This window comes from Colobus angolensis, unplaced genomic scaffold (assembly GCF_000951035.1).
Source record: "Colobus angolensis palliatus isolate OR3802 unplaced genomic scaffold, Cang.pa_1.0 Scaffold28, whole genome shotgun sequence".
Classification (NCBI taxonomy): domain Eukaryota; kingdom Metazoa; phylum Chordata; class Mammalia; order Primates; family Cercopithecidae; genus Colobus; species Colobus angolensis.
In genome coordinates, this window is record NW_012116043.1 from 7,774,880 (window position 1) to 7,795,506 (window position 20,627).

A 20,627-nucleotide genomic window follows, 5' to 3' on the forward strand; every position below is an offset into this window, starting at 1 on the left:
CAATAAATGTATGTTGGCCAGGCAAGGAGACTCATGCCTGGAATCCCAGCACTTTGGGAGGCCAAGGCGGGCAGATCACTTGAGGTCAGGAGTTTGAGACCAGCCTGCCCAACATGGTGAAACCCCATTTCTACTAAAAATACAAAAATTAGCCAGGCATGGTGGTACACGCCTGTAGTCCCAGCTGCTTGGGAGGCTGAGGCAGGAGAATCGCTTGAGCCTGGGAAGTGGAAGTTACAGTGAGCCGAGATCATGCCCCTGCACTCTAGCCCAGGTGACAGAGCTAAACCCTGTCTCAAAACAGAAAACATAGGAAGGTCAAAGGAACCCTCATCTGACTTCGTTTTGAAATAAATAAACAAATAAAAAATGCCAAATGCAGAAATGCTCAGCTGGTTCTGGGTGTGCAGTTGGTGCTCAGGACAGCTGGTTCTGGGTATGCAGTTGGTGCTCAGGAAACGGGAGGGTCATCTAAGCAGGCCCAAGGAGGAAAGACCATCAGGGCTGTCTTGCTCTTGGAAATATTTTTATTGGTTCTGAGATAACAGGGCTGAGGCGAGCTGGGACGGGCGCAGAGCGAAGGTGGGAGGCTTTGCCCTGGGGCGGACATGCTGTGTGGGATCTGCTGGCGGGCTCCCTGGCCCACCCAGCCAGCAGCAGCTGGGCACATGGCCCTTGGCGCCTGGCACGACCTCTGCCGGCTTGGCACGGTGGCCTCCTCATCGGCGGGCGCCCCCGCTTTCCAGTTGCAGGAGTGAGTCTTTCACAGTGCGGAAGGGTGGGGGTCCGGGGTGGGCGCCTCCCCGGGGTGCAGGCAGGCCCCATCCGCCAATACATCCTGGGCTCTCGGCGGCTACGGCGGGTGAGGCAAGCTCTGGCTCCTCTTCGCCCCGCCATTGGGAGCTTGGCAGTCCTGGAGGGGCCCCTGCGGCCTCAGCGGGACATCATCCGGACAAACTCTAGAAGGGTAGAGGAGCAGCTGGGGAGCAAGCAGCAGCCAAAGGCCTCCCCAGGGTGCTGCCTTCAGACCCCTCCCCATTGCCACTGCCCCAGCTCTGTGCTGGTCCCCCATCCATTCTGCTCCCTCCAATCCATCGACACAGCAGCCAGCTAGAGTGTTCTAATCTGCGGATCTGACCCCTGTGTAAACGTCCCACGGCTCTCCACTGGAAAATCTCCAATTTCCTCACACAGCTTCATGGCCCTCCCTGATCCGGCCCTAGCTGACATCTCCAGCCATATCTCTCGGGCTAACTCCCAACCTATGTGCTCCAACTACGCAGATCTTCTTTTCGGCCCCTCAATGCAGCTGGCTCTCTCGCTCTCTCTCGCCTCTCACCTCTCAGCATTTTTTTTTTTTTTTTGAGATGGAGTCTCACTCTGTCACCCAGGCTGGAGTGCAGTGATGCAATCTCAGCTCACTGAAGCCTCCACCTCCTGGGATCAAGCAATTCTGCCTCAGCCTCCCGAGTAGCTGGGATTGGGCTAATTTTTGTACTTTTAGTAGAGGCAGGGTTTCACCATATTGGCCAGGCTGGTCTCCTCTCAGCTTTTCTGAAAGCCCAACCTGTAACCCCTCCCTTCTTCTTCTTCTTCTTCTTCTTCTTTTTTTTTTTTTAATGTAGACACAGAGTCTCGCCTGTCGCCCAGCCTGGAGCGCAGTGGCATGATTATAGCTCACTGTAAGGTCAAACTCCAGGGCTCTAGAAATCCTCCTGCGTTGGCCTCCCAAAGTGCTGGGATTACAGGTGTGGCCACTGTGCCCAGCCCCTTCTCTCTCTCTCTCTTTCTCTCTCTTTTTTTTTTTTTGAGACAGAGTCTTGCTCTGTCTTGCTCTGTCGCCCAGGCTGGAGTGCAGTGGCGTGATCTCAGCTCACTGCAAGCTCCGCCTCCCGGGTTCACGCCATTCTCCTGCCTCAGCCTCCCCAGTAGCTGGGACTACAGGCACCCGCCACCACGCCCGGCTAATTTTTTGTATTTTTAGTAGAGACGGGGTTTCACCGTGTTAGCCAGGATGGTCTCGATCTCCTGACCTCGTGATCTGCCTGTCTCGGCCTCCCAAAGTGCTGAGATTACAGGCATGAGCCACTGCGCCCGGCCTCTCTTTTTTTTTAAGGGCAATTTTAGGTTTACAGCCAAATGGAGTAGAAAGTATGGAGATGTTTTTCTGCAACCCCTGTCCCCACATATGCATAGCCTCCCACCCCGACCACATTCCACACAGAGGGTGCATTTGTTATAACTGAGCAACCTACACCGACACATTGCTATCACCGGAGACCACAGTTTACATCAGGGTTCACTGCTGGCGATGCACATTCTATGAGTTCGGACAAACGTATAATGACATGCATCCTCTGCTGTTGCATCTTACAGAATCGTTTCTTTTTCTTTTTATTTATTTTTGAGACAGGGTCTCACTTTGTCACCCAGGCTGGAGTACAGTGGCACAATCTCAGCTCACTGTAGCCTCGACCTCCCAGGCTCAAGCAATCCTCCCGCCTCAACTCTCCAGGTAACTGGGACTACAGGCATGCGCCACCACGCTTGGCTAATTTTGTTTTTGTGTAATTAGTAGAGACGGGGTTTTGCCCTGTTGCCCAAGCTGGTCTCGAACTCCTGACCTCAAGTGATCCTCCTGCCTCGGCCTCCCAAAATGCTAGGATTACAGGCATGAGCCACTGTACCTGGCCTCATACAGAATAGTTTCACTGCCCTAAAAATCCTCTCTGCTCTGCCTATTCATCCCTCCCTTCCCCCAGCCCCTGGCAACCACTGATCTTTTTACTGACTCCATAGTTTTGCCTTTTCCAGAATGTCATATAGACGAAATCATATGGTATGCAGTGTTTTCAGATTGGCTTTTCACTTAGTAATATGCATTTGTGTCCCCTCTTCACCATGTCTTTTCATGGCTAGATAGCTCATCTCTCTCTCTCTCTCTCTCTCTTTTTTTTTTTTTGAGACAGAGTCTTGCTCTGTCGCCCAGGCTGGAGTGCAGTGGTGCCATCTCAGCTCACTATAACCTCCGCCTCCCAGGTTCAAGTGATTCTGTGTCTCAGCCTCCCAAGTAGCTGGGATTACAGGTGCCTGCCACCACACCCAGCTAATTTTTTTGTATTTTTAATAGAGACAGGGTTTCACCATGTTGGTCAGGCTGGTCTCAAACTCCTGGCATCAAGTGATCTACCCACCTCGGCCTCCCAGAGTGCTGGGATTCCAGGTGTGAGCCACCGCACCCGGCCTAGCTCATCTCTTTTTAGCACTGAGCAATATCCCATTGTCTGGATGTACCACAGTTTATTTATCCGTCACTTACTGAAAGGACACCTTGGTTATTATTTCCAAGTTGGGACAATTATGAATAAAGCTGCTATAAGCATCTATGTAAAGACTTGTGTGGACATAGGTTTTCAACTCATTTGGGTAAATACCTGCCCTTCCCTCTCACCTGATGGCTCTTCTCATTTTAGGGGGCTCTGATTGTTTATAACCTCCTCCAGGAAGTCTTCCCTAATCCCTCTCTGCAGCCTGGCACAGGTGCCCCCTCTATCGCGGCCCCCTGTGTTTCCCCCAGCACACATGGATTATGCTATTGTTTTCTCTGGTTTTCTTGCTGGGCTTGGGTTCTTCGAGGCAGAGACCAGATCTTAGCACACAGCAGATTTACAATGCATCTTCGTAGGGTGAATGGGGGATGCCAGGCTTTCAAGAGCAAGGCTATCATCTGTGGTGGGCACTACCTGGATACAGGGAGACCTGAGATTTTTGGATCTGGTGACAATAAAGCCTTCTATCCAACTATCCACGCTCCCCAGCCTTGAAGGCAGTGTACAGTAAATGATAACTATTATGATTATTATTGATTCTTTAAAAAGAAAGCCTTTGAGGCTGGGCGCTGTGCCTCATGCCTGTAATCCCAGCACTTTGGGAGGCCAAGGCGGGTGGATCACTTGAGGCCAGGAGTTCGAGACCAGCCTGGCCAACATGGTGAAACCCTGTCTCTACTAAAAATACAAAAAATTAGCCGGGCGTGGTGGCGCACACCTATAGTCCCAGCTACTCGGGAGGCTGAGGCACAAAATCACTTGAACCCGGGAGGCAGAGATTGCAGTGAGCCGCGATTACGCCACTGCACTCCAGCCTGGGTGACAGAGCAAGACCCTGTCTTAAAATAATAAATAAATAAATAAATAACCTTTTACTGAACACTAGCTGTGTTACGCAGGAAATGCAGATATTTAAAAAATAGGGTTCTTCTTTAAAAGTTCAGAGTCAATTGGGGAGACAACTCTAACCAGCAGTTAGGGGTCAGTGTGAAGAACAGGTGAGTCTGAAGTGCTGTGAAAACCCAGAAAAGAAGAAGTTCAATTTGAGGAACCAGGGAAGGTGCTAGAGGAAGGAGTCCCACTGTCGGGTCATGAAGAATGTCCCTTGGGCTAACAGAACTTAGCCCAGGTAAAGAACACGATAAAAGCCCTCCTGGTGGCCAGGCACGGTGGCTCATGCCTGTAATCCCGGCACTTTGGGAGGCTGAGGCGGGTGGATCACTTGAGGTCAGGAGTTCAAGACTAGCCTGGTCAACACGGTGACACCCCGTCTCAACTAAAAATACAAAAATTAGCTGGGCATGGTGGTGGGAGCCTGTAATCCCAGTTACTTGGGAGGCTGAGGCAGGAGAATCGCTTGAATCCGGGAGATGCAGTTTGCAGTGAGTGAGCCAAGATCCTGCCACCGCATTCCAGCCTGGGCAACAGAGTGAGACTCTGTCTAAAAAAAAAAAAAGCCCTCTTGGCAAAAAAATCAGAGTATTCAAGAGAGACCCTAGCAGGTTCACTGGTCACAGGTATTTTGGTGGAGTGCGAATGAAGGATTGTGAGTTGGGCTGGGGAGGTGAGCTGTGGTCAGATCTTAGGGAGCCTGAGTGTCAAGTTGAGGAACATAATGTTCAGAAAACAGCTACTGCGGATGGATGCGTGAGTGGGTAGACAGATAAATGGACAGAGAAGGATGGGTGCAGATGGACACAGGGATGGGTGAATGGATGAGTAGCTGGATATAGATGGGGAAATGACAGAACAGATAGATGCATAGATCAATGCAAGTATGGGTAGAAGTATATGCAGACAAAGAGACGTGAATGTGTGAATGGAAGTATGGAAGTACGAACGCATAGAGAGATCGATATGAGTAGATGAATACGTGGATAGATTCATGGATGAATGTAGAGAAGAATTAATAGATGCATGAATGGACAGATAAATGCATGGATAAATGGCTATAGGAATGATTGTTTAGAGATGGAGGAATGGATAAATAGGCATCTGGACAGATAAGGAGATAAACGGATGAAAAGATGAAGAGACAGGGCTGGGCACGGTGGCTCATGCCTATAATCCTAGCACTTTGGGAGGCTGAGGTGGGTGAATTGCCTGAGCTCAGGAGTTTGAGACCAGCCTGGGCAACACGGTGAAACCCCGCCTCTACTAAAATACAAAAAAAAATTTTTTTTTTAATTAGCCGGGCATGGCAGCGTGTGCCTGTAGTCCCAGCTGCTTGGGAGGCTGAGGCAGCCTGGGAGGCAGAGGTTACGGTGAGCCAAGATGGTGCCACTGCACACTCCAGCCTGGTGACAGAGCAAGACTCTGTCTCAAAAAAAAAAAAAAAAAGAAAAGATGGAGAGACAGAGAGACAGATGTGGACAGATGGACAGATAGATGAATAGGTAGATGAATGGATGCACAGATGGATGGATAGGTGGATGGATGGATGTATGGATGGATGGATGGATGGATGGATGGATGGATGGATGGATGGACAGATGGATAGATATGTAGACAAATGGACAGATATGTAGACAAATGGATGGATGGATGGATGGATGGATGGATGGATGGATGGATGGATGGATGGATAGATGGATGGATGGATGAATGGATGGATGAATGGATAAATGGATGGATGGATGGATGATGGACAGATAGGTAGATGAATGGATGGATGGATAAATGGACAGATGGATGGATAGGTAGAGGATGGATGGATGGATGGATAGATGGGTAGAAAATGGATGGATGGATGATGGACAGATGGATAGATAGGTATATGAATGGATGGATAAATGGACAGATGAATGGAAAGGTAGAGGATGGATAGATGGATGGATGGATAGATGCATGAAGAGATGCATAGGGAAGGAATGGGAGGTGGATTAGAGGGGGGCATGGGTGGAGGGATAGGAGGATGAAAGGGCTGGGGGTTGGAAAGTTAGGGTGGATTGATAGGTTACATGATGGATACACAATTGGAGGGCTCCATGGATGGCCACTGCTGGCTTACTTCTCTCCCACTTTCAAGCCCCACCTACCTTCAAAGTCCACTCGTCCATCCCCATTGAGGTCCACATCTCGGATAATTTCCTCTATGTCTCGGTGTCCCACCTGATGGCCCAGGAGCTTCCTCATAGCCTCTCGCAGCTCACTGGTGCTTATTTCCCCATCACCATTGGTGTCAAACTAGAGAAGGCAGGAAGGAAGGAGAGGTCGCTCCAACATGGCGATTGGCAGCATCAGGTCCCAAAGTTGAGCTCCTTCTCCAGTGTCATTTCCCCCCTTTACCAGAGACCTTTCTCTGCCCAAGCTCCCTCCCCTGATCTGGGACTTGAGGCTCAGGCTTCTTTTGAAGTATTTATCCTGCAGATAGGACTCCAGTAGCTGCCCCCATGCCTGCCTGCCTCTGCCCGTTACCTCTCGGAAAGCATCTCGCAGTTCCTTTACACCAATCATATCTGCTGTCTCTGCCAGGAGTTTAGGCCCCATTAGCTCCACGAAGTCATCAAAATCTACGTGGCCACCCACTGGAAAAAGAGGAAAGGGCTAGGTCATCCCCGATAATACCCATTCCCTGTCTCCAAGTAGACAACTGACAGAATGGGAACCCCTCCTTGAACTGCTCATCAGACAGAGAAAAACTTAATAATAACAGGAGCCCTCTGTTCAGTTCTTCCTGTGAGCCAGTTATTGGGCTGTTTTACAGATATTCCCTAATCTACTTTCTGGGCTCCACTCCTCCAGTTCGGCCCTCATTTTACAGGTGAGGAAACTGAGGCTCAGAGAGGGTAAGTGGTTGGCCCCAGATCACAGAGCTGGAAAGAGGTGGATGCAGAATTTGAAGCCAGTCCTGTCTGACTGCAGAGGACAGCAAGGGTGAGGACCGGAAGGGACACAGGTGCCTGGTAGAGGGACTCACGGTTCATGTTGATCTGCTGGGACAGTTCGATGAGCTCCATCTCAGTGGGCATGTAGCCCATGGTGCGCATGCAGTTGCCCAGGTCCCGGCAGTTGATGTAGCCATCCTTGTCCTTGTCAAATTCTCTGAAGGCCTCTCGGAGCTCTGGGGAAGTGAGCAAAGGTGGATGTCATTGGGGGTAGGACCTGCAGATCCTCTGTGGGCAAAGGCAGCCCAAAGGCCCACCAGCGTGGAAAGAGGGGCCCAGGAGCTTCCCAGGATGCTGGGGTATTTCTCTTGCCTTCTGTGCACACCTTCAGCAGCTGGTTTCACAGAAGATAGCCCGTGTTGCACCAGGCCCCATTCCCAGGGGCCTCTCTTCCCATCAACCTCCCTTCCCACACCTTCATGGAGGGTTAGGCAGTCCTTCCCCCAAGGGGCCAAGTTTTACCTTCGATTTCCTCTGGTCGCAGTGATCTATCCTGAAACAAAAGAACATGTCCTATTAGCCGCGACAAGGGATCTGGAAGTCACAAAATATCTAACCTGGGGGCCATCCAAGTGGCGGCAGGCACTGGGTAGGAGGTGACGAGGATGCAGCAGAAGTGTGCCTGGATCGGATCCTTGAGGGGAAAAGAAAGCCCCACATCTCGCTTAGACATGGAAGCTCCTGGGCTGCTAACAAGAGATTCCCAAGGAGCCACCAGCCCCACAAGCCTGGGCACAGAACCTCTGCGCCTCCAGCCCCTTGTTCCAGATACAAGAATGGATGAGCAGGAGTTTGAGGCTGTAGTGAGCTGTGATGATACCATGGCACTCTGTCACCCTGGGCAACAGAGTGAGACCCTGTCTCAAAAAAAAAAAACAAAAAGAATGAGTCAGGGAACAGAGTTGGTCTGGTGGCAAAAACCTGCAAATAAAACAGGGTCCAGGGAGGCCACAACAGGGAGAAGAGAGCACCACCCAGTGAAACAGGAAGAGCAGGGCGACAGAGGCTGCAAGACAACACATGAGGCGCCAGAGGGGAGAGAAGGCAGGGCTGTCCTGAAGTGGGGGTAGGAGGACAGGGAGGAGTCAGGAGGAGACGTGGCAGCAGAATGGGGCTGTGCCTGCTTCCCAGGCACTGCCCCACCTTCTCCAATTTGAGCCCCATCCCTATACGTTGCCCTGTCACAGGACACCATATAGGACCCCGGGGGCCACCAGTGCGTCTGGCTGCAGCCAGGGTCCAAAAAGCACATGTCTCCAACCTCAAGTAGTGCCCAGGTCTCCTGGGCAATCAAGGCAACCCCGAATCCAGGCGTCAGAACAGATGGCAGAGACGTCTCCAAGGCGCAGGCCTGGAGGAAGCTCAGGTTGGTGAGGTGCCAGTTGTCCCAGGCCTGCCCAGGAGGGAGACAGACGGGCATGAAATGGGTACAGGTGCCCAGTTGGACCTGGTTAGTACACTCTAAAAGTGGCCTTCAGTGTCCAGCCTCCCCTGTGTTGCAGCTCTCTGCCTTTGGGCAGGGAGAACACCAGGCAGGTGTGCCCATCCTGAAGAGGCTCACACAGCTATGGGCATACCTCTCGTGAACACAGACACGCGGGCACGCCATAGTGAGCGCATGGCACCTCCACTGTGCATGCAGGCCGTTCCAGCCAACGGGGCCAGGGTGGGTGGAGACAGTCACTCCAAACTGGCCCCAGGACAAAAGACAACACCAGAAAATCTGCAGATCATCTAGAAAGGGAAGGGCTGCTGAGTCACATCTCATGGGACAACCAGGTACATAGGACCAAGAGCTCAGAGGTGGCTCTGTGTGGCAGGACAGCGTTGAGAGTGTGTGTGAGCTTGGAGGGAGCAGGCTGCAAGCTCCCAGCTCCGCCAGGAGTCACCCGAAGGGAGGCGTGTCTCCAAGATGACTGCATGGACATTCGCCTATAAAGTTCGCCATGGGCCAAGCACGGTGGCCCACGCCTATAATCCCAGCACTTTGCGAGGCCAAGGCAAGAGGATCACTTGAAGCCAGGAGTTCGAGACCAGCCTGGGCGATATAGTGAGACCTCATCTCTACGAAAAAAAAAAACACCTGTTTTAGTTAGCCAGGCAAGGTGGTGCACGCCTGTTGTCCCAGCTACTCGGGAGGCTGAGGCAGGAGAATCACTTGAGCCTGGGAGGCAGAGATTGCAGTGAGCCAAGATTGTACCACTGCACTTCAGCCTGGACAAGAGAGTCAGACTCTGTCTCAAAAACAAACAAACAAACAAAAAGCTGGTCATGGTGCCTGGCTCAAGGGTAGGTCACAGCCATTCCAACACAAACCCATATGTTCCTAGACGTTCTTGGGTGACCAAAAAGGATGTTTTGTGCAACGGGTCATCCCAGCAGTCAGTGAAAGCGAGCGAGTTAGCACGTGTGTACACATACGTGCAGAGCACACTCCCTAGGACCCCATGCATCAGGCCTTAAGCAGCCTCCCACTTCTCCAGGGCCCAGTTCTGCAGGACTCAGGAGGAACAGGCATTGCTGACTCCATCGCAGCCCCTTCCATTCCTCCTGTACACCCAGAACCCAGGGGGCAGCAAAGCCGGGTGCCCCTTCACGGGGTGTGCCCGCCACCAGAGCTGATCTGCTGAGCACTGACGGCTGGTCCTCGGATCACACTCCCCGTGCACAGCAGTAGCGATGTGTGTTCTCTGCCCTGGAGTAGAGCCAGGGATGCCCACTAATGTGCCAGGAAGATCACGTGCAGCAACTCAGGGTCAGGTGGGAATGTGGTGCAGGAACATGTCTTTCTCCCCAATTCACGTGGTTGGGGAGACGCACTTGGGCCCTAGAGGCAGACAGACCTGAGTATGAAGCTCAGATCTGCTTCCTCAGGCAGGTCACTCTGTTGTTTGAGCCACAGTCTCCACATCTGTAAAATGGGTTAATATCATTTCCCGGCCGGGCGCGGTGGCTCAAGCCTGTAATCCCAGCACTTTGGGAGGCCGAGACGGGCGGATCATGAGGTCAGGAGATCGAGACCATCCTGGCTAACACGGTGAAACCCCGTCTCTACTAAAAAATACAAAAAATTAGCCGGGCGAGGTGGCGGGCGCCTGTAGTCCCAGCTACTCGGGAGGCTGAGGCAGGAGAATGGCGGGAACCCGGAAGGCGGAGCTTGCAGTGAGCTGAAGATCCGGCCACCGCACTCCAGCCTGGGCGGCAGAGCGAGACTCCGTCTCAAAAAAAAAAAAAAAAAAAAAAAAATACCATTTCCCACCTCACAGGGCCTTAGTGTGCATTCAGTGAGACAAGCTATTAAAATGTTTAGCATGTGGCATTCAATAAATGCAACCTACAAATATTTACCTCTATAACATCCTCATTAGTCCTCTCCTCTCTTTGAACTATTTAGCTACTTGTAGAAAGCTGGCCAATTCAATAGCCGCTAGCCACATGTGGCTATGTAAATTTGAGTAAGAATAACATAAAATCCATAATTCAGTTCCTTAGTTGCACTAGCCGCATTTCAAGTGGTCAATAGCCACATGTGGCTAGTGGCTACTGTATCAGACAGCACGGGATTTAGAATATTTCCATCATTGTAGAAAGTTCTACCGGATAGTGCCACGTATACAGAGTTGTCATTAGGAGCACAAGAGGTTCTTGAGTCCGACTATCCAAGTGTGAACCCTACCTCTACCACCACCAAGCTGTCACCTTGAGGATGTGACCTCTGCAAGTCAGTTTGCTTTCTCTTTCTTTTTTCTTTCTTTCTTTTGTTTTTTGATGGAGTCTTACTGTGCTGCCCAGGCTGGAGTGCAGTGGCGCGATCTTGGCTCACTGCAACCTCTGCCTCCCGGGTTCAAGCGATTCTCCTGCCTCAGCCTCCCAAGTCGTTGGGATTACAGGCGCCCACCACCACGCCCAGCTAATTTTTGTATTTTAGTAGAGATGGGCTTTCACCATGTTGGCCAGGCTGGTCTCAAACTCCTGACCTCAAGTGATCCACCCACCTCGGCCTCCCAAAGTGCTGGGATTACAGGTGTGAGCCACTGTGCCCAGCCCAAGTCAGTTTTCTCAGCTGTAAAATGGGGACGATAAAAGCACCTACCTCTTAGAGTTGCTCTGAGGCTTAAATAAGGCAGTCTGCCAACACACTAGGCACAGGGCTCACCTAGTAAGTGCTCATAACAGTGTATCTGATATTATTTTTATTATTATTATTTTGCTGGTGGATATGGACTCACCAGCACTTTGCAGCCATGAGTGGAAAACTTTGGGGATCAGATTCATAAGTTGGGGGTGTGAGCTCTGTATAGACTCCTTCTTCTTCCCAGCACCTCCTCACGCCCAGTGAAGCCGAGTTCAGCGGGCTCCACTGGGCCAACTTACGTACAGGCTGCCTGTTCTCAGCGAAGCCCTTGCGCAGGAAAATGCAGGCAGGGCCCAGCAGGTTGTGCATGACTGCGCAGTTCTGGGCCAGCATCAGGAGCGGTCCTGGGAGCTCGGTGTCGGCCGCCAGCCCCTCCTCGCTCGTCTGCACCACCATGTAGCTGGTCTGTTCCTCCTGGCACATCTTCAGCCAACACCAAGCAAATGCAAAAGAGAGGCAGGTTGTCACCTCCCTGCCCAGCCTGGCTCCTGGTCCCGGGAGGGGCTTTCCGCAAGAGGGGACCCTGAGAGTCAAGGAGCAGGGTTCAGAGAGCCCTGAGCGTGCACAGGCATCAAATCGGTCCAACGGATGGAGTCTCCAATCCTTGACGGAAATGGTGGTTCCGGCGAGAGCTGAATGTGATGCCCTCTGTGTGGCACATGCACACGTGCACAAACACACACACACAGGTGCACACATATGCACAGACTCACACACCCATGTGCATGAAGAGGCAGGAGCAGCGGGGGGCTTCTATTCTAACCAATGGCAAGTGTTCACTCAGAGCCTAGTGAAACAACATCCTTTTCCAAAATGCTCCCAACATCCCAGTTCAATCAATCTCCAGGGCTAAGTCATTCCTCCCAGCTCCCAAACGGACTTGCCCTACCCCAGCCAGATCCCCGCTGGAAGGCTGTGAGGGCAATTGGAGCTGGCAGCATGGAGACCAGGCTCGGCTGGTCTGCCAAACTGGAGATTGCACACGCAGGTACCATTGCTGACATAAATGAAGCAGGCAGGGTGTGAGAGGGGGGTACTGGGGCAAAGTGGAGACGGTGTCCCCTCCTTTTTTTTTTTTTGTGGCTAGTGCACTCTGTCACCCAGGCTGGAGTGCAGTGGTGTGATCTCGGCTCACTGCAACCTGACTCCCAGATTCAAGTGATTCTCCTGCCTCAGCCTCCCGAGTAGCTAGGTTTACAGGCACCCGCCACCATATGGGCTAATTATTTTTTGTATTTTCAGTAAAGATGGGGTTTCACCATGTTGGCCAGGCTGGTCTCAAACTCCTGACCTCAGGTGATCCTCCTGCTTCAGTCTCCCAAAGTGCTGGGATTACAGGCGTGAGCCACTGCACCTAGCCTGAGATGGTGCCTCCTCTGAAGAGGTAGCACTACTTAACTCCAGCCCGGTGTAACCAGATCTGATTTAAAGCACCAGGTGGGCCACACAAGGCACAGCTGTAGGTAGGATTCCACCCAGTTTGTGATTTCAAGACTAGATACTCTCTACCATCCACCAGTTCTTTTCCTCCCTCCCGCCTTCCCTGGCTCCCTGCCTGGCCCAGAGTGCCGGACCTCTAGAGGCTAAGGCAGGGGCCTTCTCTGCTTACCTAATATAGCTGTGCTCCCAGGCCCTGACCAGCCGGTCCTCCGCCCTGAAGGTTCCCATGCAGCTATAAAAAGTCAGTACTGCCCACAGACCTTCCCCTTAGGACAACAGCAGCATCCAGACACAACATTCAGTTCTCCCCGACCTCCCGGGATGCCCAGTGCCTCTCCAGAATCCAGCTCCTGCACTCTGCCTTCAGCCTGGAGCCTGCATACCTTCCTTCAGTGTGGGGGGATTTGGCTAGAGTAAGACCTTCCCAAGGAGCGACAGGAGCTGAAACCCTGAGGGCTGTCTTTGTCTCAGAGCTGCAGGTCTGCGTACCCTATCCTTCCATCCTACTGCATTCTACTTGCAGCCAGATTCCTCCAGGGCAAAGAAGGCCCTGCCTAGGAGAACATCCCAAAACCTAGGGGCAGCCTGTCCTTCCAGGCTGAGATGCAGAACAACCCCCTGCCCACCATGTCCTCTCCTGCTTCCTCTCCCCAAAGCCCTATGGGGCTACAGACCGAGACTCCCTTCCATCTTCCTAAGCCCCTTCCAGGCCTAGAGAGGGTGGTGCAGTATTCTGGTTCCTCAAAGGGGAAGCAGCTTCTCAGGCTGGAGGTGAAGGAACTCAGTCCCAGGGCCAAGTTCGATGAGTGCCATAAATGTCCGTTTTAGGTGATCCCAGAACTTAAGGGCTGTCAGACAGGCCAAGGCCCCTCCCCCCGGTTTGATATCCCAAACAGCTGTGATTCAGAGCCTCGGCTTCACTCACTCAGACTTCTGGGACCTAGACTAGAGCGAGACAAGACTAGAGCGAGGCAGAACAAGAGACCTTCCCATCTGGGAGAGTGGATCAAAGCATGCCTGAGATGGCAGTGACTGGCCGAACCCAGGAACCGGTCTCAGGAGGTGTCTGCAGAGAGTCAGCGTTTTTGTTTCTGGCTGAATCTTCTGCACTTGGCTCAGAGATGGCATAACCCAGGAAGGCGGGGAGGCAGCAGGTGGCACAGAACTCCGAGAGGCAGGCCGGGCGCGGTGGCTCATGCCTGTCATCCCAGCACTTTGGGAGGCTGAGGCGGGTGGATCACCTGAGGTTAGGAGTTCAAGACCAGCCTGCCAACATGGCAAAACCCCATCTCTACTAAAAATACAAAAATTAGCTGGGTGTGGTGGCGGGCGCCTATAATCCCAGCTACTTGGGAGGCTGAGGCAGGAGAATCACTGAACCCAGGAGGCGGAGGTTTCAGTGAACCGAGATGCACCACTGCACTCCAGCTTGGGCGACAGAGCAAGACTCCATCTCAAAACAAACAAAACAAAACAAAGAAAACTTTAAGAGGCAGTTTAGTCTGCTGGCTTTAGGCTCAAACAGTCTTAGGGACAAATTCTGGCTCTGCCACTTGCTTGCTGTGTGACCTTGTGCAGGTCATTTCACCTCTCTGTGCTCCAGTTTCCTTCTCCATACCACGGGAGACGATCATGACTAGTCACAGGATTCCTGCGACTAGTAAATGAGTTATACACACAAAGTGCCCTGCATGGTGGCTAGGGCATGGCAAGAGGAGGTGAATAAATAGCGTTGCCATAGTGATGGCAATGATGGCGATGATGATGGTGGTGGTAGTGATGTAATTTAAGAGATATTGGGTGCCAGAAGGCATTTACTTCTGGCTGCAAAGGAAGTGGGGGAGCATCTGCCAATCAGGAAAGAAATGAGAAGGATAGAGAGGAATCTGCTCCCATGAAGAATGGAGCAGTGGTGGCTGGGGAATTTCCACTGCATCTCTTGATCATAATACTGCCTGGCACCAAGTTACCCCAGCGGCTGCAATTCATCTCTGGCCAGTGATGGCACCTGACAGCCTTGTCCTGCCCAGCTCTGAGCCTGGTGCAGGCTGCCTCTCACCATTTCCAGTTCCCCAAATACTGCTCAGGAAGCCAAGTGGGCAGCAGCCCATGGACAGACAATTTCTCCTGGCACCAAGGTGACGTCTCCTAAGTGTGGCATAGCAACAGGAGGGGCAGGCGTGCCTCATGACCTGACAGCTTTCTAATAACACAAGCTGGCCAAGAGTATGCACGTCAAAGCTCCCTCTCGCTGAATGAAGGTCTTCAAGGAGAAGCTGAATGAGGGAGAGCCTGGTGAGCGGGGAGGGGACTGATGCATTGAGCGGGAATTTGGACTAGATGACTTCTAAGGTCAGATCCAGAAATCTATGAATAACATTTCTGACAACAGGGGAAAGAGAGAGGCAGCCTCTCATAGAGGAAAACATAAAAATAAAATGCCAGCTCTGATTTTAGACAGACTTGGGTTTAAATCCCAGCTCTGCTTCCTATTGACTGTGTAACCTTAGGAAGGCTCTATCTCTGAGTCCAGCTTCTTTCTCTATAAAATAGCCAAAATGACTACGTAGTAGAAAAGAGAAAATGAGATAACAGGCATTAGGTATGTTGTAGATATTTAGAAAAAAAAGCAATTATTAAGAATATGATAGAAACATGAAATTGAATGCAGTCAGTTTTTTTTCTCTTTTACTCTATGGACTGAAAATCTCTCCTATTTCCTGTTTCTCCTCCATCCCTCTTCTCTAAAACCCAGAGTGGAACAATTATGATTATGATGACAAGAATACTAACATTTATTGACTATTATAGACCAGCCACTGTGCACAGAACTTTACTTCATTTTCAGAATCACGTTAAGAGGTGGATATTAGTATGCCCAACTGATGGATGGACAAGGGAATCGAGGAACAGAGAGGTTAAGTAATTTGTCTAAGGTCACATGGCCAGAAAGAGGAGGCCTGTGTAGTCTGACTCTTAAGCACGTTGTTGTGTAAGGGAGGATGGTGGGGGACAGAAGGATGATTCTTGTTCTTAAGTTCACTTCCTCAGGCTCTGGATGGAACCTATTACAAGGGCTAATTCAGATCACTTTCTGCTTCTCTGGAACAGCGCGGAGGCCACTTCCGATGCAGAAGAGTCCCCTAAGAAGATACCAGATTATGGGGGAGGTGTGCACGGAAGAAACAACAAGCCCTTGGAAGGATCCAAAGAGCAGCAAAGATGAGAAGGAATTTGGTGTGAGCAGCTTAGCCAAATGAGGAAGACGACAAGCAGAAAAGCCCGAAATGTGCTAAATTGAGAGGCTGTTAAACTGACCGAGATAGGATGGGGTTGGGGATAGAGACGCCAACAGCTCGCCCGAGGCCACAGGTAAGTCACTTAACCCCTCCCTCTGAATGTCAATGAAGTTCCTTTTCTGGAAAATGGAAGAATTGGAGGAAAACCACCCCATCATTCCCTCTTCCTTTAAATAATATCTGAGTCTCTTCTATGGCCTGGCTACAGAGGGCTAGAAAAATAGGCAGAGCCCACCTAACCCAAAACCCTATAGGTGCAAAACCAACCTTGCACGAAAGATGCTTTAGAGATGATCATTTTCTTTCTAAAAGGAATTTTTGGCAAAAAAAACATTCCAAGTGTATGAGCGATAAAGCCACTACAGAAAGTGACTTATATACAACCCCTGCTCAACACATCACCCAGGCAGCCTACTTCTTAATGGAAAAACTCCTGGGCCCTAAAACCACTCGGGTCCTATTTGAGATACTCTGACTTAACTCAAGAATCAGTGGGGCAGAAGGGGATATATTCTGTTTGGTTCCTTTCAGTAGCAATGAGATCTACTTCAAAATCCATAATTCTGAAGGCTTAGAGGTCATCAGAGAGGCTCACAGACCCTCAAAGGATATGAATGAGTCCCTGGCCTTGCTGCTGGGAAGGGTCTTCAGATTCTGCCGGTTTTAAGGAACTTGGCCAGCCCCTTGAATGACTAAGGTGCCAGTCAAGTTCACTGACATCTTAAGGTTCCACCCTTTTCATTTTACACCCCAGAAACCCCAAAGTTACACAGTTTCTTTCCCAAGCCTTGTGCAAATTCCCAAACACAGGTGCACCCTCACCCCCATGCCCAAAGCCTGGACACAGAAAACGGCAGTAGGAGGGTGTCCGGGGTATGAGCAGGGAGGCAGCCCTGGACAGAACCCCTGGTTCCAGCCACCCTTCCTGTCCCCAACCTCTGGGACAGATGGTAAGATACCCCCAATCCCCAGCCCCAGAGCTTGGAAACTCTAGAAACATACCTTCCTTGAGAGATTTCTCAGTGGAGACTTGACACAGTTGCCCATCCTAAGTTGAGGCAGCCCCTCTTGGGATCCCCGGGTCCATGAAGGAGGCTCCTGGGGGGCTGAGGGACTTCTGTCCCAGTCTCTGCCAACCCCAGCCTCCCTCCGACTGTGCCGTTCTTCCTCCAGGACGGATGTGAGCCCTCTCTTGCGCGCGTGCTCTCTCACTCGTCTGCTCCTGCTCTCTGATTTTTTTTTTTTTGGGTGGATTGTGTGTGTTTGTGTGTGGGTTTAACTCTCTGGGCACTTTCTTAAGGAGATGAAAGCAGAAGGGGAGAGTGCAGGGCACAGGGAAAATCACCTGGAGCGCTGATGGCAGAGGGCCGCCAAGCTGGAGAAGGCTGCCGGATCATCTACATCAGAGTAGCGCTCAGTCCTCTCTCTGGTTCTCTCCCCTTCTCTCGGCCCCTCCTTTCCCCGCTGCCAAATCTGCAGGGAGATGGCCTCAGGGAGGGGGGCCCAGAATGGCAGCTGCGGCTGGGAATTAGGCCAGCAGGCCCAGAAAGGGAAGCTGGCTAGTTTGGGTCCCCGAAGCCAGGGTGCCTGCCGCACAGCTCACAGCCTTGTATGCGCGCACACACACACACACGTGCATGCACACACGCGCGCGCACAAACACACACACACACATGCATGCACACACAAGCACTCAGGGAGATGAATGCCCCTTCCAAAGAGCAGCAAGCTGGACAAGCACTCACTGCCCCTGGCAATTCCAGCTGCATTGAGAGCTGCGACTCCAGTCGGCAGCCTGGGAGGTCTGGTGACGTCTCCATCACGCTCCATTTTTCACACTTGCCTTGTCACTGAAATGGGACGAGGCTCGGGGGCCGGCAGTGCAGATGAGCCAACAGTCAGATCAGATCCTTCTGCTCTCTGTGCAATATCTCCGACCCAAAGGAAACCAGGAGATGGCCTCGAGGGGAGCATGACGGAGGCAGCGCAGGCAGAGAGGGCATGAACAAAAGGCCTCTGAACCTCCTCCTTCTCGCCCCCTGCCTCATCCAGAGCAAAGACCTCTCCCCAGCTTCCTTGGGGTGCCGAGCAGAGAAGAAGCCCTTTACGAAGCGCTCTTCGAGGTCCCACAGCTGGAGCCTTTTAGGTGACTAGCTCTTCCTCGTCCCTCCAGGGTGGGTTTTGATATGAATTCATCTCACTCCTCAGATGTCCTGTTTGAGACCTACAGCCTCAGCCAGATTCCCCGAGTGCAAGTATCCCTGTTTCCTGCACCCAGCTTTCTCCAGCAGGGGGCACCAGAGATAGACTGGAAGCCGAACTCCTCCCAGGCCCCCGATGCAGACGATTTTTGGACGCTAGCTCAGTTTTCAGCCCGGAGAACCTCCTTTCCCAGGAACTTTTGTCCCGTGTGGGGTGGCTGCTCAGAACTCCTATTAGGAAGATGGGTGGGGGCGCTGCCCAGAGGGTGCTCACTCCTAGGGAGCTGGGAAGGAGGTCCCTGGATAACTCCTTGACCTCCCCAGTGCTGCTGCTGAGAACCACGCAATGGTTTAATCAGGGGAGTTACTCAGCAGCCTTGTTTGGGCCAAACCTCTGGAGGGAGAGATGGAGGAGGAGGAGATGGGGGGGCGGGTATTGATGACTAAAGAACAGAAAAGAGGGTGATGATGCGTGTCTCCTGGAAACAGCATGAAGGAAGCAGACCCAAGCAGGGGTCAGCAGACTCCGATGAATGGGAAGGACAGGGAGGCCTAGGATTAAGTCTAGCTCTGCCAGCTTATCTTTTTTTTTTTTTTTTAATGACAGTGTCTTGCTCTGTTGCCCAGGCTGGAGTGCAGTGGCGCAATCTCGGTTCACTGCAACCTCTGCCTCCTGGGTTCAAGCGATTCTTCTGGCTCAGCCTCCTGAGTAGCTGGGATTACAGGCACACACCATCATGCCTGGCTAATTTTTGTATTTATAGTAGAGACGGGGTTTTGCCACGTTGGACAGTCTGCTCCTGAACTCCTGACCTCAGGTGATCCACCTGCCTTGGCCTCCCGAAGTGCTGGGATTCCAGGCGGGAGCCCTGGCGCCCAGCACTGCCAGCTTCTGTCTGGGTGGTGGCTGCCTCCCATTCCTGAACTTCAGCTTCCTCCACTGGAAAATGGGGCCTTCCCTAGCTTGCTTATATAGCATACATGGGAAAGTGTGAGACACCGAATAGCTACTGGATCAGTAATTATTTACATGGAAGAAAGAAGTATCACTTGTCCAATGGAGAAATGTCAGGTGCCGTGCTTGGCTCTGGGAACATTGTGGGGGGATAAGAGAAACACAGTTCCTGATTTCAGGATGCTTACGTTCTAGCAGAAAGGGCAGGAGATATTAGAGCTGGGACACGGTTCTCTGATTACATTTCAGATAAATACTATGAAGGGAAAACACCAAAACTCTGAGAATGTGAATGAGGGGAACCTGTCTGAGTCTAGGGGATCAGGAAAGACTTGCAGGCAAAATCTAGAGAATAGACCATATGTAGGCTCCTTTGAAACAATAGTGCTCACTGGGGACCCCAGAGGGAAGCTCAGGTTAAGGTCCAGGTGTGAATGGGTGGATATATATAAAGGCCAAAACAGCACAGTGTAAAGCAGAGATTCTCAATGCTGGCTGTAGACTGGCATGACTGGGGAGCTTCCCCAGAAATTCTGACTTAATTCTGTCTTTGATGGGCACTGGACATTGGTGTTGCTTAGTACTCCCAGGTAATTCTAACCTGCAGCCCGTGTTGGGAAGCACTGATGTACAGGCTAAGAGCTTGGGGCGGGCATGGTGGCTCACACCTGTAATCTCAGAACTTTGGGAGGCACAGGCAGGTGGATCACCTGAAGTCAGGAGTTCGAGTCCAGCCTGGCCAACATGGTGAAACCTCATCTCTACTAAAAAAAAAAAAAAAAAAAAAGTTAGCTGGGCGTGGTGGCAGGTGCCTGCAGTCCCCGTTACTCGGGAGGCTGAGGCAGGAGAATCCCTTGAACCCGGGAGGTGGAGATTGCAGTGAGCCAAGATCACGTCATTGCACTCCAGCCAGGCATGGTGGCTCACACCTGTAATCCTTGGAGGCCAAGGCGGGAAGATCATTAAGCCCAGGAGTTCAAGACCAGCCTGGACAACATAGTGAGACCTTGTCTCTATTTAAAAAAAAAAAAAAAAACTTGTCTGCTGCTTAGTAACCGTGTGGCCTAGAGGACATGTTGATCTTTCTCGGCTTCAGTTTCTTCATTTATAAAATAGGGATTCTAATAGCACCTCCCACAGGGCTCTTGTGAGAAGCTAATGAGATAATACATGCAAAGGGCTTGGCACTGTGCCATGCATCTAGAACGCACCCTCTTCCCCTGCCCAGCATTGGTCTTAAAGGACCAAGTGTGGCATCCATTTGTTCAGCAGGGCATCAACTCAGTCAAATCTGGTGGTTCCTGCCCCCTGCAGGCCAGTTCGGGCATAGCACCCACTTGTCGACCTGGGGATTTGCCTTTGTCCTTGCAAACAGGAGACA

General features: G+C 51.6%; 1 protein-coding gene across 2 annotated transcripts; it reads right to left on the bottom strand.

Annotated features, from left to right (window-relative positions):
* Positions 1–509: 509 nt before the first annotated feature.
* CABP1 (calcium binding protein 1) lies at positions 510–17,264 on the bottom strand. 2 transcript variants are annotated; one of them, XM_011948546.1, is made up of 7 exons: positions 17,093–17,264; positions 11,595–11,774; positions 7,679–7,709; positions 7,249–7,392; positions 6,747–6,856; positions 6,368–6,515; positions 510–959 (listed from the first exon to the last, which is right to left on the bottom strand). In XM_011948546.1, the coding sequence occupies exons 1-7, from the start codon at positions 17,135–17,137 to the stop codon at positions 934–936; spliced, it is 684 nt and encodes a 227-aa protein (XP_011803936.1). In that variant the 5' UTR covers positions 17,138–17,264; the 3' UTR covers positions 510–933. The 2 variants fall into 2 exon arrangements, with proteins under 2 accessions (XP_011803936.1, XP_011803937.1); XM_011948547.1 differs by lacking the exon at positions 11,595–11,774 and having other exon boundaries at positions 17,093–17,262.
* Positions 17,265–20,627: the final 3,363 nt, after the last annotated feature.

Excerpts from the sequence above, each read along its gene's own strand:
- CABP1 (XM_011948546.1), bottom strand. The coding sequence starts at position 17,137 with ATGGGCAACTGTGTCAAGTCTCCACTGAGAAATCTCTCAAGGAAG. Across the intron at positions 6,857-7,248 it reads CCAGCAGATCAACATGAACC|TGGGTGGCCACGTAGATTTT; the intron begins GTGAGTCCCTCT and ends CTCTTTTTCCAG. Across the intron at positions 6,516-6,746 it reads TGCGAGATGCTTTCCGAGAG|TTTGACACCAATGGTGATGG; the intron begins GTAACGGGCAGA and ends TGCCTTCTCTAG.